Source organism: Peromyscus maniculatus, chromosome 12 (assembly GCF_049852395.1).
Source record: "Peromyscus maniculatus bairdii isolate BWxNUB_F1_BW_parent chromosome 12, HU_Pman_BW_mat_3.1, whole genome shotgun sequence".
Taxonomy (NCBI): Eukaryota; Metazoa; Chordata; class Mammalia; order Rodentia; family Cricetidae; genus Peromyscus; species Peromyscus maniculatus.
The window spans coordinates 81,130,881-81,149,863 of NC_134863.1; the positions used below are offsets into that span (position 1 = coordinate 81,130,881).

The 18,983-nt window shown below is 45.4% G+C and overlaps 1 protein-coding gene across 14 annotated transcripts in view; it reads left to right on the forward strand.

Moving 5' to 3' along the window:
- Window positions 1–18,983, forward strand: part of Itsn1 (intersectin 1) — a 188,927-nt gene that overhangs the window by 90,319 nt on the left and 79,625 nt on the right. For all 14 annotated transcript variants that reach the window (XR_013043866.1, XR_013043867.1, XR_013043869.1 and 11 more), the window contains 5 exons: window positions 768–1,030; window positions 2,224–2,373; window positions 2,453–2,593; window positions 10,456–10,543; window positions 11,055–11,194. Coding sequence is in view for 10 of the 14 variants with exons in the window: in XM_076549210.1 (XP_076405325.1) it covers window positions 768–1,030; window positions 2,224–2,373; window positions 2,453–2,593; window positions 10,456–10,543; window positions 11,055–11,194 (782 nt within the window). In the remaining 4 variants the exon portion in view is untranslated. The remainder of the gene's footprint in view (window positions 1–767; window positions 1,031–2,223; window positions 2,374–2,452; window positions 2,594–10,455; window positions 10,544–11,054; window positions 11,195–18,983) is intronic.

An 18,983-nucleotide genomic window follows, 5' to 3' on the forward strand; every position in this document is an offset into this window, starting at 1 on the left:
GCTAGGCTGTATGTTAAGTACAGTGAAAAATTTAAATATTTCTGTGATTATACTCTCTGGAATACTATATTAGTTTTGGGGTGGGGGCTTGTTTTCTGAGACATAAGAGTCTTTGTATGTGGCCCAAGCTGGCCTGGATTTCACAGCAGTCTTCTGCCTGAGTCCCGTGAGAGCTGGGATTACAGGTATGTGTCTCCACACCTGGTTTCTATAAGATTTAAGGCACCCATAGAAATGACCCGCTGAAGCAGCACCCGGAGACTGAAGAAAGTGGAGAGTTTGTGTGTGCATGCTCAAGCCTCCCTGGGGTTGGCCCAGATGGAGAAGAGTCGTGGGAAACACATCTCCACAGAATAAGTCAGAGCTGAGGGACTTAGGAATGAATCATCACTCCATGTGTAGGGACTGATTACATTCAGTGGGAACGCAGTGTTGTCAAAGAAATACAGGAATTCTTACATTGGGGGTTGTCTCTTTCTGTCGGCAGTAAACGTTTGTGTATAGTCTTCAACAGGAAAGGACGTTGGCAGAATCTTCCTCCTCCTCCTCCTCCTCCTCCTCCTCCTCCTCCTCCTCCTCCTCCTCCTCCTCCTCCTCCTCCTCCTCCATTACCTTTCCTTTCTTTTCTTCCCCCCCCCCAGTCTAGAGTATCCTAGGGCCCTGGGCAGTTCTGGGTTTGGGGTTGAACTGCAAGTATGCACACGCACCCTGGTTATTCTTTGAAAATGGGGATTTTTCCCATCGTTGATGTCTTCTTTGTCTTCCAGTAACATTTGAAGATAAGAAGCGGGAGAATTTTGAGCGCGGCAACCTGGAGCTGGAGAAGCGCAGGCAGGCCCTCCTGGAGCAGCAGCGCAAGGAGCAGGAGCGCTTGGCCCAGCTGGAGCGCGCCGAGCAGGAGAGGAAGGAGCGGGAGCGGCAGGAGCAGGAGCGCAAGAGACAGCTGGAGCTGGAGAAGCAGCTGGAGAAGCAGCGGGAGCTGGAGCGGCAGAGAGAGGAAGAGAGGCGGAAGGAGATCGAGAGGCGAGAGGTGCGCAGCCCCACGCCCCACCTCTGGGGGGTCGCGGTCCAGACACACTCTTCTTTCCCTTGTGAGGCTTAGGTGTCTAGAGTTGCTCAGTGATCACCACCGTCTATTCCAGAACATTCCACGATCCACTGAGCAGCTCTTCCCCATCTAGTCTTCTCCCAGTGCCTGGGAATTGCTAACTTACGCACTGTGTCTGTTTACCGTTTCCATTGAAGTGGTGAATTTGGTGCTAGACCCTGAAGGGGAACCGGCTCCCTGCCTCTCCTTGTTTGAGTATATTGCTACAGAAGCAATGCTCCTCTCTCCCATGTGAAGAAAATGTAAAGACGAGGTGTTTTTTTCTTATTTAAAAATGTTTTAGTTTCATCTTCTAGTTATTGCCTTAGAAAAAGTATGTAGTCATTAGTAGCTTTGTGTTGAAGGAAGTATATACAGATACTAACAGGGTTTTGTGTTTATTTGGTGCTGGGGATTGAGCACAGCAGTGCTGAGCAGATATTGACATCCCTAGTCCCTGGAGATATAGAGTGACCCTAGGCTCCGTGTGTCCCCAGGGTTTGCTAAATGAGAGGCCGTCACACTGCCTAGCAGTCAGTGTAGAGGTTGGCATGTTGAAACTACAGTTTTTATGGTTAAAAAGGAAATAGTGATTAGGAAGGTGGGAGTCACGGGCTTTTAAAACTTGAGATATGTTGAGTGCCCCTGATGTGGAAATCTAATCTGAAATGCTTCTAAATCCAAAAGTCCGCTCAAAAAGTTAGATTTGGGATTTTCACATTAGGGGCAGTTAACCAGTTGAGCCCGTGCAGACACCTCAGGAATCAGGAACATTTCTGGTCCCTGTCGTTCTCTGGACAAGAAACACTCAACTTATATGAAGTAACTTCTCTTTCAACAGGAGAAAATCAAGTTTATTTGTTCTTGTCGTTGAGGATTTTAGTTTGATTTTGCTAGATAAACAAAGACGACACATTTACAGAGTCCATCTTGCTTCCTGGGAGGCAAGAGGGACAGGGCTACAGGAACGGCCCTGTCCTCATCTGTGTCCTATCCTGCATAGTCAGAGCCCAGTGTCCATGAGCTGACAGTATATGGCGTTTCACCCTCAGGAGGAGGGGCTCACTAGACATGTTTGTTAAGAAACATTGCATAGTGTTAGAATTTGGAAATTAATAAGCGATCTATAACCACAGGCTGCAAAACGGGAACTTGAACGGCAGCGGCAACTTGAATGGGAGCGGAACCGGAGACAGGAGCTCCTGAATCAGAGGAACAAAGAGCAGGAGGGCATTGTGGTCCTGAAGGCCCGGAGGAAGACTCTGGAGTTTGAATTGGAGGCGCTGGTGAGTGCGGCTCTCCTTCCTCGTCTTGCACAGAGACCTTAGACACCACACTCACCCTGCCGTCTTTCCTTTATTGAAGAATGACAAAAAGCATCAGTTGGAAGGAAAGCTTCAAGATATCCGATGTCGGCTGACGACCCAGAGGCAGGAAATTGAGAGCACAAACAAGTCTAGAGAGTTGAGAATTGCTGAAATCACCCACTTACAGCAGCAGCTGCAGGTGAGCTCCATGTCTGTGTTTTAATTCATTCTCTTATTAACAAAGGTTCACCATCCACCATTCATTAGGCACTGGGGGCAAGGAGGAAGTAGGTCGGGTCCTTGCCTGAGAAGTGGCTTCCAAGTAAACTAACAACTCCTTTTCTCGACAGTGCTCTGGGCCAGGCACCTGTGAGCCCAGAGGCCTTAGCAGTGAGTAACCTAGCTGACGCTCTCTGTAGGGGGGGAGGGGGGGGGGGGGCGTCACTAACCATGTAAGTAAAGTAAAGTATGTAAGGGTTGAGTTTCTCTCTCCCACAGCTCTTAGGACCAGGGCTGTTTAAGACTCCAGCTTTTCACTGGGTGGTGGTAGTGCACACCTTTAATCCCAGCACCCGGGAGGCAGAGGCAGGCGGAGCTCTGTGAGTTGGAGGCCAGCCTGGTCTACAGAGCAAGATCCAGGAAAGGCACCAAAACTACACAGAGAAACCCTGTCTCGGAAGAAAAAAAAAAAAAGATTCCAGGTTTCCTTTTTTTGACTTTAGAATATTTGCATACGTATGCTGAGTATCTTAGGGAAAGGAGCCCAGTCTAGACATGAACTTTGTTACATATATGCCTTACATGCAGACCCTGAAAATCCTTTTGTGGTATTTTTAGTGTATCTCCATGTTAACTATCATGTCAGGTGTTGAATTCTCCTCTTGAGGCTTCTTGCCAGTCTTCAAAGCATTGCAGAGTGTAGCGTTTAGACGGCGGGTTTCAGATCAGGAATGCTCAGCCTGGCTGGCTGGGAAGGGGAGGAGGAACCTGGAGACTAGGACAGATTTCAGCTTCGTTCAGGTCTTCTGGACAGGCAGGCACCTCTGTGAGGACGGCATCTGAGCGGAGACCTGAGCTGATGATGAGCTGAAAGCTCCAGGCAGGGAAGAGCCTTTCCTGAGTTGCCCAGGCTCCCAGAGGCCAGTCCCAGAGTTACAGTACCAGGACTGCTGGGTGGAGCAGATGGGCGTCAGGTCAGGACTGTGGTCCATCGGTGGGATAATTAATGGGGTCAAATGTTTCAGTAGATACGTGAAATGACTGCGTAGATGACCAGGTGGGGATACAGTGGAGTGCTGTTAGCACTTCCGCCTCTATTCTACTGCCTTTCCAAATCTGTGATGTGATCACTTGCTTCCTATCAAAGCCTGGAACTATAGGGTGTCAGTGAATGTTGTTGTTATCTGTAGGTTGTCAATCCTTTAAATACTTCTCTGTCAGGCTTTTTTCTCTCAACATGTTGTTGGCTAGGGGATTTAATTGACATGGAGTGAATAAGTAGGTTCCTTTTTAATCTCTAGGTAGCATTCCACCATTTACACAGTTGTGGAGTTTAAAAATTTTTAATACAGTTTTATTTATTATGTGTGGCGGGGGGAAGGGGGTGCATGTAGATGTGAAAGACAGCTTGTGGGTATGACTTCTCTTCTACCACGCGGGTTCAGGTTGTTAGGCTTGGCAGGCTGTCCCACTAAGCCGTCATGCTGGCCTCAGTTTGGGATTCCTTTTCTTTCTTTCTTTCTTTCTTTCTTTCTTGCTTTCTTTCTTTCTTTCTTTCTTTCTTGCTTTCTTGCTTTCTTGCTTTCTTGCTTTCTTGCTTTCTTGCTTTCTGTCTGTCTTTCTTCCTTCCTTTCTTTCTTTTTATTTTGTTTTATTTTCTGTTTTTCTTTTTTGAGACAGTTTTTCTGTGTAGCTTTTGGAGTCTATCCTGGAACTTACTCTGTAGACCAGGCTGGCTTCGAACTCACAGAGATCCGACTGCCTCTGCCTCCCGAGTGCTGGGATTAAAGGTGTGTGCCACCACCGCCCGGCTGTTGGGGATTTCTTATGAGTAAAACTGCAGTGAGAATTTATGTGCAAGTCTTGTGTGGAAATATGTCTTGCTCTTGGGCACGTTTTTCAGTGTGACTTTCTGTTCATCATGAGTTTCATGAGCAGCTGTCAGTGTTTGCACATTTCCTTTCTGACCAGCATGTAGGTGAGTGGTGTGCCTGTTCCTCATCCTCACCAGCGTTTGTGACTTTGAATTTTACCACCTCTGCTGGGGATGTGGCACTGAGGCTTTAGCCTGCATCTCTGCATTCCAGTGCTATTGTGTGCCATTTGGGGTATTGATTGGCATGTGTCTCTGTGGGTTTTGTTGAGGGACGCACATCGTTTGTCCATTTTTATTGGATTGAAGGTGGTGAGCTCCTTGCATTCATTTAACCAGCATGGCTGTTTCTCAGCTAACTTGTTTTGCAGATAGATGTTCTTGTCAAACATGGTACCCCAGCTTTCACTTGCTATTTCTGTTTGATGTGTTTTGTTTGTTTGGTTTTTGAGACAGGATCTTGCCATGTATCCCTGGCTGGTCTGAAACTCTCTGTAGACTAGGCCTGCTTCAGACCTATGGCAATCACTTGAGTCTCTGCTTTCTTTCCAAGTTCCACAGGCATGTACCCACACAGCCCACTGTCTTATCATTTTTGTGTTGCTTTTCTAGGGGGCAGATGTTTTACATTTGATAAGGGTCAGTTTGCTAAATTTTCCCTTGGTTCTAAGAAATCATCGACTCCCGGTGAGATAAGTCCGTCCTCTGCTTCCTTTGAGGACTTCCTTGTGTGAGGGTCCAGTCTATCGCCAGTTGATCATTGCATGCAGGTTCAGATAAAGGTTGAGACTGATCTGTTTCCCACACACAAACTCTCCCGGGTAGCTGTTGGGAGTTAATCAAATATTCCTGTAGAGGTCTGTTCTGGGCTCTGTTCCTTGCTCTCTGTCCCTCCTCCCAGTCTGTTGATAATTGCAGCTACGTGGTGTGAACTCTATGATTATCCTCCCTTTCCCTTCTTTTCCTCTTTTTCTTATGTATATTCTTAGTTCTTTGTATTTCTCCATTAATTGTAGGAATAGCTTGTTAGGTTTTGTTTAAATATTTTTTTTTTAATCTTAGAATTTTGTTGGGATTTCATTGCATTTATCGATTAATCTGAGAAGATTTGTCATCTTAACAATATTGAATCACATGGCCTCAGACTCTGTGTCATTACATGTTTCAGCAGTATTTTTTAGTTTTCAGTGTACAAGTGTTAAGTCTATGAGATTTTCCTTGCAGCCAGGCAGGCGGTGGTGGTGCACACCTTTAAAGCTGGGTGGTGGCCCATGCTTTTAAACCCAGCACTCAGTGGGCAGAGGAAGGGGGATTCCTGAGTTCCAGACCAGCCAGGGCTACCCAGAGAAACCCTGTATCAAAAACAAAACAAAAAAGAAAAAAAAAATCAGTAAAACCAATAAGCTTCCCGCTAGGTTGGTCATGAAAGTCAGAGAAAGGAGACCAGAAGGAGGAAGGGGAGCTGGGGAGGGAGGGAGGGAGGGAGGGAGGACGGAGAAGCAGAGGCAGTGGAAGAGCAGGGGGAGGGAGGGAGGACGGAGAAGCAGAGGCAGTGGAAGAGCAGGGGGAGGGAGGGAGGACGCACACTAGGGAGGCAGAGGTAGGTAGATCTCTGAGTTCAAGGCCAGCCTGGTCTACAGATCGAATTTCAGGACAGCCAGACTACACAGAAAAATCCTGTCTCAAAAAAACAAAGAAAGAATGAAAACTGTATTCAGTAGATAATAAAGCTATTGAAACTTTCTGTTTCTTCTTGAGTCTTCTTGGAAATGTGTCTCGTAATTAATTTGTTCAGTTATCGAAATGATCAAATATATATTCATGGAGGTGTTGACAGTGTCTCTTCCCTTTGTCAGTCTAGGTCCCTACTGGTGTGTCCTCCTCCTTTCCTGATGGCAGCCATTGCATCTGTCTTCCACTGGCTCTGCTTCTCCGTCCTCCCTCCCTCCTCCTGCTCTTCCACTGGCTCTGCTTCTCCGTCCTCCCTCCCTCCTCCTGCTCTTCCACTGGCTCTGCTTCTCCGTCCTCCCTCTCCTCCTCCTGCTCTTCCACTGGCTCTGCTTCTCCGTCCTCCCTCTCCTCCTCCTGCTCTTCTACTGGCTCTGCTTCTCCGTCCTCCCTCCCTCCCTCCCCCTGCTCTTCCACTGGCTCTGCTTCTCCGTCCTCCCTCCCTCCCTCCTCCTGCTCTTCCACTGCCTCTGCTTCTCCGTCCTCCCTCCCTCCTCCTGCTCCTCCACTGGCTCTGCTTCTCCGTCCTCCCTCCCTCCCCCTGCTCTTCCACTGGCTCTGCTTCTCCGTCCTCCCTCCCTCCCTCCTCCTGCTCTTCCACTGGCTCTGCTTCTCCGTCCTCCCTCTCCTCCCCCTGCTCTTCCACTGGCTCTGCTTCTCCATCCTCCCTCCCTCCCTCCCTCCCCAGCTCCCCTTCCTCCTTCTGGTCTCCTTTCTCTGACTTTCATGACCAACCTAGCGGGAAGCTTATTGGTTTTACTGATTTTTTTTTTTTCTTTTTTGTTTTGTTTTTGATACAGGGTTTCTCTGGGTAGCCCTGGCTGGTCTGGAACTCAGGAATCCCCCTTCCTCTGCCCACTGAGTGCTGGGTTTAAAAGCATGGGCCACCACCCAGCTTTGTTGATTTTTTTGTTAATGTTTGTTTGTTTTTTGTTTTTTCTGAGACAGGGTTTCTCTGTATAGCTTTGCGCCTTTCCTGGATCTCGCTCTGTGGACTAGGCTGGCCTCAAACTCACAGAGATCCAGCTGCCTCTGCCTCCCGGGTGCTGGGATTAAAGGCGTGCGCCACCACTGCCCGGCGATATTTTTCAAACAAGCTCTTTTCTATGTTGATTTTTCTCTGACATGTCTTTGTCATACCATCAACTTAAGCTCTTTTCTTTATTGTTTCCTTTCCATTTACTTATTTGGGGTTAATTTTTACTTTTTCTAGATTTATTAGCAGGAAGCTCAGATAATTTAATTTAGGCCTTAATTTGTTTCTGATATAAATATTCTGAGTTGCAAATGCCCTTGCCACAGCTATAGTTATACCCCGTGGGGTTTTAGACATTAATGTTTTCATTTATTTATTTTGCCATTGCTTTGATGGGCTAGATGAACTTACGCTGTTTGGTTTCCAAGTACTTATCTTACTTGTTTCTTGTTTCCTTATGTTATGATCTGAAAGAATATTTTGTGTGAATTTAGTCCTTTTAACTATATTGAGACTTTGGGCCAAGTATATAATCTTAGTGAAAACCCTATATACACCTGAAAAATAGGAATGTTGTGTTTCCGTTTGGTGGTGTGCCCTGTAAGCAGTTAGAGCACGTTGATTCATGATAGAGTTCCAGCGTCCTTACTGATTTTGTCCCTCTTTTGTGGTGGTGGCAGTGCTGGGGCTCACACTCAGGGCCTTGTGAGTGCACACTAGGCAAACCCTTTTGAGTTGCCCCTTGGCCCTGGTGACCGCTGCCATCCGTCACGCAGTAAGGAGTGGTCTCCTCCAGATGTGCTTGTGTGAGCTCCTTTCTGCCAGTTGCTTCATGTGCTTGAAAGTCGTCATCAGTTTGGGATTTGGGACCATCATCTTGTCAAGTAGCCAGTATGAGATGTTCATGCCCAGAAATTGTTGTCAAATATTTTTATAAAATCACTTTTTTGAAGTATATTTTTCTGTATTGTAGCCTCTTTTCTTTATTTATTTTAGGTGGGGGCCTCAATCTGTAGCCCTGGTTGGCCTTGAGCTCACAGAGATCCACATACCCTTGCCTAGTGCTGGGAATAAAGATGTGTGCCACCACACCCTGCCCTGGTAGCTTCTTTTATTGACTATTACTGAGAAATCATAAAATATTACCCAAGTATTTAGGGCAAAGGCCATATGCTCAGTATGCTGGTATTTTGACTGAATGTTTTATGACTGAACACACTTATTCTCACCCACAAAAGCGTTCACTTCTTGGTAAATGCAGATCCTGAATAAGTGGTGAGGGGAAGGGCGGCCCGTGCTCTGAAGAGGGAAGGCTCACGGGCAGTGAGTGCAGCTGCCTTTGCCCCTTGCACGCAGTCAGTCCTGTGCTCTTCGTATTGCTGTGCATACAGTTTTAAGAAGATTAACTTTAAAACAAAAATGTACGTCTGAGGGTCTGTGTGGATATGTACCCTTGAATGCAGTGCCCATGGAGGCCAGAAGTGTAGAACTCTCTAGAGCTGGAGTCACAGGTGGTTATGAGCTGAGTGCTGATATGGTGGTTTGAATAGGAATGACCTCACAGACTCACGTGTGTGAGTGCTTGGCCCATAGGGAGTGGCACAACTAGGGGGTGTGGCCTTTTTGGAATGGGTGTGGCCATGTTTGAGGAAGTGTGTCACTATGGAGGCAGGCTTTGAGGTTTTATATGCTCAAGCTACGCCCAATGTGGCACAGAGTCTTCCTTCTGCTGCCTGCAGATGGAGATGTACAACTCCTAACTCCTTCTCCAGCACCATGTCTGCCTACATACTGCCCCGTTTCCCACCATGATGATAATGGACTGAACCTCTGAACTGTAAGCCAGCCCCAGTTAAATGTTTTCCTTTATAAGAGCTTCTGTGCTCATGGTGCCTCTTCACGGCACTAGAAACCCGAACTGAGACAGCTGGGGATCAACTGGAGTCCTCTGCAACAACAGCCCTGGGTCATCTCAACCCTTGAGCCATGTCCAGCCTGGGTTATGCATTTTAAAGTGTTGTTTGCATGAGTGAGACAGTCTCAGTGATTGGAGCCGGGTTCCTCCTGATGCTTCTTCATCTTGGTCAAGAAATGAACTTGAGGGTGGGTTGGTAAGAGGCCTTGCCTGAGGGAGAATAAGTCAAGGACCAGCTGCGTGGACTTTGCTCCCTGGACAACAATGTGCTGTGTATTTTGATTTGTGAAAGCCTTGCAGCGGGTTCCTCATGGCCTCAGAGCTTCCTGAGTCCTCTCTATTGAGGAAACCTCCTACCGTGCAGGCCGATCCCACAATTCCTTCTGCAAACGCTGGTGTGTGTCCACAGGTGGCTCCCAAGGGACTGACTGGTTCTGAGCCTCTGCAGGAAACTCTTAAGTAAGGCATTTTTCTCTCACAACAAGAGTCATTTTTCTCCCAAAGGTAAAAATAAATGTCAAGTAAATCAGCAAGGCTGCCAGTTACTAAAGTGACTACAAGATCATTTCAACTGAACTTAAACAAACACTGTGCTTGGCACGTTACCCGTCAAAACTCCAAATAGCCCAGTGTGGTTTTAGCTTTTTTCTTATGCCAGTTTTAAAAAAAGAAAAAAAAGGGGTTGGTTCAGGACTCCTGTGTTTAAAATTCCTGTGTGATGGAAAAAACCTGGGTGGCTTCTAGCATTCTAGTTGTGACAGATGCCTTTCTCAGTTCTGTGGCCAACTTCAGGTATGCAGTGAGCCTCAGTGCGGTGCTAGTGAGTGCCAACACACAGAACAGGACGGTGGGGAACTCACTCACAGCATCTATGCTGGATCGCTGCAATTAAGAGGTTGAGTTCCTTGGAGACCTCCTTGAATTGCATTTTTTTTTTTTTTTTTTTTTTTTTGGTTTTTCGAGACAGGGTTTCTCTGTGTAGCTTTGCGCCTGTCCTGGAACTCACTTGGTAGCCCAGGCTGGCCTCGAACTCACAGAGATCCGCCTGCCTCTGCCTCCCGAGTGCTGGGATTAAAGGCGTGCGCCACCACCGCCCGGCTTGAATTGCATTTTTTAAAGCTGATAAATATCCAGTGTCTCAGCAACCACGTAAGCAGAAGCAAGGGAGCGGCAACTTCACTTCATCCTAGGGAAGAGCACTGGGGTTAGTCCGTTCCTCGGTGTGAATGGCATCAACTGCATGAAAGACGCGGGGTGAAGTTGGGGTGTCTGGGGACGAGGACACCGGTGCTGGCTTATCTGGGGCTCAGGCGCTCATCACTCATGCTCTTTCCCCCTCTCTCTACTAAGGAATCTCAGCAAATGCTTGGAAGACTTATTCCAGAAAAGCAGATACTCAATGACCAATTAAAGCAAGTTCAGCAGAACAGTTTGCATAGTAGGTATCTTACTTATTTATATATTTCTTTTTTTTTTCTTTTTTTTTTTAAAGAAAGATTTATTTATGATGTATACAGCATGTATGCCTGCAGGCCAGAAGAGGGCACCAGATCTCATTACAGATGGTTGTGAGCCACCATGTGGTTGCTGGGAATTGAACTCAGGACCTCTGGAAGAAACAGCCAGTGCTCTCAACCTCTGAGCCATCTCTCCAGCCCCTTATATATTTCTTTTGAGACAGGGTTTCACAGTGTAGACCAGGGTTGCCTCAAAGCCAGTGCTCCGCCTGCCTTAGCTTCCTGAGTACTACAAGGTGTTTTCTTTTTAAAGCTGACGACCTTTTCCTCGGTGCTGGCATTGATTAATCCTCCGGCTCCGTACACGCCACGCACTTGTTTTATCACTGAGTAGTTAGTGTTTGTCCGCAGGAATCCCCTCCAGAGTCATGAAGGTTGAACATGTTCCTCATTGCCAGCTAACGTTCTGTCTTGTATGCTCTTCTGAAATAGGAGACTCACTTCTTACCCTCAAAAGAGCCTTGGAGGCAAAAGAGCTGGCCCGGCAGCAGCTGCGAGAGCAGCTGGACGAGGTGGAGAGAGAGACCAGGTCAAAACTACAAGAGATCGATGTCTTCAACAACCAGCTGAAGGTGACTCGTGCGTGCGTGCGTGCGTGCGTGCGTGCGTGCGTGCGTGCGTGCGTGCGTATGCGTGTGCGTGTGCGTGTGCGTGTGCGTGTGCGTGTGCGTGTGTGTGTGTGTGTGTGTGAGAGAGAGAGAGAGAGAGAGAGAGAGAGAGAGAGAGAGAGAGAGAGCGCATGCCCTGCCCCGTGATGATGAGGTGACGCTGAATCCCAGGCAGAAAGGTTTGAGCAGTGGTCCAGGCCTTCAGACAGCACATGCCATGGCGCCCCTCGGTTGTCCTTACCTTCTTTGACATCTGTAAGTTAGGCCTGTGTGATTGGCCCTGCTCCGCATTATAGTTTTATGAGTTTCTTTCCTTTTGCCTGCGTATAACCACACCACCTGCAAGAGTGAGGCCCAGTGTGCTCTCTCTCGTGTGTTCAGATGCTTTTACTTAAGACTGAGATTTCCCTGCCATTCCTTTCATACGGGGAAGTGGAGACCTGTGTTGTCACCCTTCCTTTTTAAATGCCGCCTAACTTCCTTGTCCCCTGGGGTCATTGCTGCTGTCTCTAGCATGGCTGTTGGTGGCTTTGTCACTGCGAAGTAACGCCGGGAAACACCACAAAAAACCCTCTCTTAGTGTGGTGTTCTATTGTCTTAATAGTGTAGACTCAAGTTGAGTGTGGTAGTACACGCCTTTAATCCCAGAACTCAGAGGCTGAGGCAGGTGGATCTCTGTGAATTCAATGCCTGTCTAGTGTACAGAGTGAGTTTCAAGACAGCCAGAGCTACATAATGAGACCCTTTCTCGAAAAAAGCCGAAAAATAAAATAAAAAATTAACTCAAAACCAGGATCGAAAAACTTGTTTCTTATAATAATTATTATATATTATTTTATGTTCTTATAAGAAATGCTTTAGTTTTCTACCTTAAAATTCCTTATACTTTACTATGTATGGGCCATTTAGTTTCTGATACTAAGAAATAAAATGCCTTTACTACTAAAAGAGCATTTTAAATTAGCATATTTGAGATTTTTTTGTTACCCTCTGGATTGAGAGTCCATGCCAGATTGTCTAGACATCCAAGTTAAAATATTTGTGCAGTTCTTTCAGCATTGGGTAATGAACGTTCTCAATCGTACAATTCCAGGAAAGTGCTCACCCTTAGGGAGTACTGTTTAGCCAACTTAGTGTTTTTCTTCACATTACTTTCATGTTTAGCTTGTGTGTGTGTGTTCTGTATTTGAGCACATGGAAGTATGTGTGCCGTATCAGTATTGGAGGAGCATCTGTGAGTTCTCCATCCACATGTACAGTCAGAATGCTCCCGTTTGCTCCTATTGTAAGTTTCCACTGTTTTAAGCAAGAATAATCTAACACTGAAGCAATCTGACGATGCTTTCCAGAAGTCCCCGGGTGTGTAAACCACTGAGCATTACTCAGCTTCTTCTGAACACAGAAAGGGCACAGTTGCCGTAATGTTGATTACTTTTCTAGAAGTTTGACCTAAGACAAGTTTCAGATGTTAGGAATATGTTCTAGGCAAAGACTTTGACTAATGCTCAGAACTGTGGATTAAATGGCGTTAGCAATTACCCGCAGGAGGGTTGAGTTGTCTTGTGACTGGTGTTTAGCTGATGACGCCTGTGGTGTCAGGGCTTCTCAGAGGCTGAGTTTAGCTTCCCCACACACTGGCTCTTTCCCAAATATGCTTGTTTTAAAATTATAACCTTTTATTCTGCCTTTTTAATTCTTCCTTTGGCTTTTTATTAACTGTAAAGTTCATCAGGCAAATGCAAAACATAGCTGTGTTGTTTGTAGCTTGACATCCACTTGCAGGGTCAGGTGAAGGTGTTAGATGGTCTGAGGTTTGTTGTTTCTAGAATTCCTCTGAAACCTGTAGGAACCAAAACAGAGATGTTGTTGAAGAACCAAAAGATTTGTAATTTTGTTGAGCCAACAGAGGAGCTGAGTTAGCATTTAGTTTCTTTGTGGCCTCCTGCTGTCCTTCTTTATTTCCACCCCACTGGAAGATACACAAAGCACTTTCCCTGACTTCAGAGCACACATTCATTAGCAACCGTAATTCCTTGTAGGGATTAGACCGCAAGGAGCCTCGGCCTGAGTCTCGTGTTTCTTTGGGCCCTCTCCACACAGCAGTGCTTCCGGAGCGTCTGCATCAACGGAGTGAGATTTACTTCTTCTTGTCCAGTCGGCCCACGCATCTAGCTGGCCGTGCATCTGCTGTATTCTCGACCTTCCTTTCTCAAAAGAAAGCCCGACAATAAATTAGGCTTTAGCAGATTTAGTTCATGTTCGTGAAGTTTGTGCGTTCACTGGCGACATGAAGCTGTTCACTGTCTGGGCGGCTGACAAGGCTTTCAAGTGAGTTGCCTAGGACACTGAAGCCGTGTGGACCAGTGGACTCACATGCGAGGATCTGCCTGTGGTTAGCTGCTTGCTTACCTTCACACGGACTCACACCTTGTTTGATTTTGTAGGCCCCAACAGGGGGGATAATCAGAGTCCAGTTTAGCACCAGTTTGTAAAGTATACGACAGCACATTTGTGGGTATAAATGTGTGTAGTTTTATGGCAAAGTAAAAACTAAGGATGTTGATTATTTTTCTTTTTATAAATAAATAACATAATCACATAATCTAATTTGTTCCTTCCTCTAGAATGTCTGCTTCAGATTTATTCTTCCTCTGAGGACTTTTCCCATTTTCTTTAAGAAGAATTGCATATCTGTTTTCTCTATCTGATAAACAATGTGGAAATTCTCAAGTTTTTAATAAAGAGAGAACAGTGTCTTGCTATAGGCTATTAGCAGGCCTTTGTTTCATATTGGAACCAGACTGTCACAGAACTACGAAGCAATAGCTCAGTGACAGAGCATTTGCCTAGCATGCATGAGTCCATGGGTTCAATCCCCACTGCAAAATAAATGAAAAATTGGTCAATTAGCGTGCTTAGAATTATAGCACCGCTAGTGACTTCAGGGTTAGCACATGTCCTCAAACGCTCGACCTTTACACTCTCTTCTGCTCTCTTGGAGATGCAGGCTCCTTCTCTGCTTTCCCATGCTTCGAGATAGATACCTCATGAGTGTAGTGTTTCTGTGTTCCAAAGACTATCCCGGGGCGGAGATGGCAGATAGCCCAGCAGTAGTGGGAGCTGCGCCTCACCCTCTCTTCCCACAAAGGTTCCAAGATGGTCTTAGTTTTGCATCACCCCCAAGCCATAGACTTTGCTTTTGTTTATAAAGGAGAGGGCGGGGCAGAAGTACAGCACCCCGACTCCTAGGGACTGATTTGATTCCTGATTTGACGTGCCTAAAATCCAAGACTCAATAGATTTGATGGGAACTCTAAGCATCAGCTTCTGGATGGTTGATGGTCAGATGAACCAGCCAGTCAGCACATGACTACATGACTACCCGGATTCAATAGCCAGTGTTGCTGCCATAAGTTACTCCCTCCCTCCCTCCCTCCCTCCCTCCCTCCCTCTCTCTCTCCTTCCTCCTTCCTTCCTTCTTTTTTTTTTTTTTTGAGGAACTCACTGTGTAGGCCTCTGCTTCAGAAGTTCTGGGCTTAAAGGCATGTGCCACCATGGCCAGCTGCGTCACTACTACTTAATATCTTCATTCAGTGTCCACATTTATTTACCAGAAATTTCTGTTTATAAATGTGTCTTATATACAACAACCATCTAAAATTCATGCTCTTGAAGCACCGATTTTGAATTATTTAATCTGTAACTTCCTTGTTATACCTCGTTTTACAGGAAATCAAGTTTCAACTTGCTTAGACAAGTCGTGGTCTGAAGGGCACGTAGGGACATGCATATAATGACTGGGGGGCTCTTTAACATACAGTGCATAGAGAAAGCACTATGAAGAAGCCAGCCTTTCTAGGACCTCCTTGTCTGTGGCCATGTTGGTAGTTACTGAAACAGCTTTCCTTGGCACGGTCAGTCTAATTATATTCCAGATATCTTAACCATAATGTCTAGTAGTTGCATAAAACATAGCTTATAGTTTATAAAACTTTACTGTGTGCCAAATACAGAGAGTCCGACACCCAAAGAGGTGAGGCTTGTGTTTCCCATTCAGAAGCTGAGTCCTTGTTGGTCCTGTCTCGTGGCTGTGTGCTCCTCAACATATCCTAACATTTAACAGTTGAAGGTTTCTTTCTTCCGGTCAGTGGCAGTGGGGGAGGCCGTGTGGAGGAGCCTTGCAGTTCTCCTGGCCACGTCGTCCACTTAGCCTTCCTTCTGAAGTCTCCATGCCCTCCCTACCCAAGCAGTCCTTCTCAGCTCGGATGATGGACAGCTCCAGCTCTGTGCTTCGGCTGCACTCCAGATGCGTGGCCAGGGTCTGAGATAGTGTTACCAGGAAGTACTGAGACAGCCTGCTAATACTATGACCGGGCCAGCAAGTTGTGAGGTGCGAGCACTAAGTCACGAGCAGGACAAGGTATTGTAGTCTCTTTATAATGGGCAGTTTAGATCAGTCATTTAGATCATTGAATGAGTATAAAAATGTAAAAGAGGCCAGTTAGTTTGTCTATGAGGATTTTTTTCAGCATGTATGGGCAGAGTTGTGATTGGTGTATTATTAAAAAGTGGACAGTATTTTATTTCTTTGTGAAATCTGAGTATGTAGGGAAGATTCAGAACTAAGAATCATGGTCGGTAATATACTTAGGAAATTTGGCTTCTTACTTCAAGTGCAGGGTCATCAGAGATTCTGTCCATGATGGCAGCTAAGACCTGAGTGGGTGTGGAAGCAAGTGAGGTGCTCGCTTAACTAAGGCTTGTGTACTCTTGGTTTCAGACACGGGCTTCCATGGCAGGCTCACTCATTGTGGAGGCAGTGAAAGGCAGACTGTTAGCAGCAATGGGGGAAAGAGAGAGCTGGAGAGAGACCCAGAGAGCAGAATGAGAAGTCAGGACAGATGCATGCGGAAGGGAACAGTGATGGAGAGAAAAGGATCCAGAAAGAGGAGCTGGAGAGACTGACCCGGGAGAAAGCACACGTGATGGCTCCTCCATGACCGACAGACGTCTGTCTGCTTCACAATTGGCTGTCTCCCTTTGTTCAATGTGACCTTTAATTTTTACATACATGTCCTTTGGAAAAGACCTCTTCTGCCTAGAAATAATCTAGTCCTTTAACTGATTGCTTTTGGTTGTGGCCACTTCATCCAGATTCCTTGAGCGTGAACTACTTACTAGACTACTCCTCAGATGCAAACCAGACAGCAGGCATTATGTATTCTATTTCACATCACACCAGCAGGCTGATTTGGTGGTTGATTTTCTTAGGTAAAATGTGGGCTGCTTCTGTGTGAGGTTGTAAAATATTTAAGAAAAGGTTAGCAGGTAAAGGAACAAAGACAGTCTCCTGAAAAGGTTTCTTCTCCTGTATCCTCATTTGCCCAACAACTTTATGCTGTAGAGGCGGCACATACCTACTGTAACAGCGTGTTTCCTCACGTAGGAAGCTGAGACAGTTGGTGGGGGAAGGGAACTCAGATGGTCAGGACAAACTAAGTCAGGGTTCTCTGTCTGGAAGCAGCAGAGCACTGCAAGGCTCCTGGGTGAGGACTGCTGGCTTCGTGTTCCTGTTGTGGCGAGCACAGGGTCCCGTGCTGACTGTCTGTTAGGTGTGGGGAGCAGGATTGGTGAGTGCTGACTTCAGTTTAGAAGGGATGTTCTGAACATGGTTTTTAAACATCAACATACACCTTCTTAGAATTTAGATAACAAGTTAAAAATTCTTTATGCTCTTCCCACTTTTAATACATCACATGAATGAACTTTATAATTTGGAGTTAAATGGAATGTCTGTTTTCCTTGGCCATGTACATTTCTATGTCTTGAAATAATTCTTTTTTAATTTTTCCATCAGATTTAAGTTTCTGTATCTTCTGGGCTCATTAACTTCTTTTCTCTTTTGTTTGTTGGATCACTTAATTGGGAAATATTATTGTAGCTTAAAACTCCAAAGAGGGCCAGCGAGTTGGCTCAGTAAATAAAAGAATTCAATCCCTGGAACTCACATGATAGAAGCAGAAAACCAGCTCGCGAAAGTTGTCCTCTGACTGCCATGTATAGCACACACAATAGACAGACAGACAGACAGACAGACAGATAGATAGACAGATAGATAGATGGATAAGTAAATGTTAAAAATACGAAACAAGTACCTGGGATTTCTCATCTTGCTGCCAAAATTAGTGTCCTATAAGATTAACTTAATAGTAATAAACTTTTTAGATTTGTGCTGTCAAGTTCAGGAATGTCCAGTTAGTAGTCAAAAGTATGTTTTTGCCTCTTGTCTCCAAAGGACAACCTACAGCACAAACAAAAAGCAAGATAATCCTACAAAGTTAGCTGTCTAGATTAGCAAGCGCATTTCCTTGGGTGCCAGTCTCTCAGCCTCTGTTGCCAGTTTGTTTTTTTCCAGTGTGGGCATTTGTGCAAGGTCATCTCTATGGAGAAGAACCCTGAACATCATTCAGGTGAATATTTCATACTTTAACAGTACTCCACACAATACAACATTTTTGAGCCTTAAGCCCGAGTGAAGGAGAAACTGTCACAGTAATTTAAGTGATTCTGTGCCCCTTGGGATGGCCATAGAACAGCCGTCTTCGGTGAACTTGACATTGAGCCATGTCCGTCAATGGGAAATTAGCTGAGTCTTCGTGGATGTTCGATTAGTCAAGCATACTGCTTTTGAATTACTTTGGCCACATGCCATAGGATGTCCAAAGATGTTTTATGACTCAGCAAGCTTAATTATTCAGGGAAAAGAGATGAATTTTCTCATTTGGGCCCAGGGAAGAAAATTAAAAGCAAGCTGATCTTTATTTTATCTTTAATACAAAACAGACCTTTGCCAACTTTTAAGTTATGGTTTGTAATCTGTATTTGATCAGAGACTCTTTGAGACTCTGATAAATGCGTAGAGCCTTCTCTGCCTGAAGAATCAATCCCCATGCACCCCAAATGTGCATGCACTTGGACAGCCTTCACAGGGCCAAAGCTTTTTCATGGACTCTCGTTAAGATTCATAAGCCATTTATCTTTGGAATTCTGCTCATGTTATTGGTAATAAGAATACTATTTTAGCCAAGCATGGTGGCAAAGGCTTTTAATCATAGCACTTAGGAGGCAGAGGCAGATGGATCTCTGAGTTTGGTGCCAGGTAGGACTACATAGACTCTGTCTCAAAAACCAAAAAAGGACTTTACACCATATGTGTTGCGTGTGTCTGTTTCCTCGACACTCATCAGTTTGAGTCTGGCAGACCCCTTAGCCCAGGAGTCCAGGGTCTGCCTGGCCAGGATAGGCAGTCATTTATCCTGTAATAAAATTTTCTAATAAAATTTCTAATAAAAATTTTCTCATAATTTTTATTTATATCCTAAATGTTTTATAACTTTATGGCTGTTATATAATTATTTGTGGTAAAATGTAACTAGTTTTTCCGGAATTCCTATTTAATGTTTTCTTCTTCATTAAGGAAGTGGGCTAGCAACCAGATGTGGTGACATGTTCCTACCATTTCGGAGTTCAGGATCATCCTCAAGTACATAGTGAATTTGAGGACACATAAAGACCCTGCGTCAACCCACCCTCACCTTACCCCACCCCCTAAAAAACCTGGAAATAGAGCTCCATGGTAGGATGCTTGTGTAGCATGCACAAGGCCTTGGGTTCAGTCCTCAGCACCATGGGGATGGGGGCATATACCATATTAGAAGATAATATTGCCTGCGTGTCTACTGTAAAACATTTC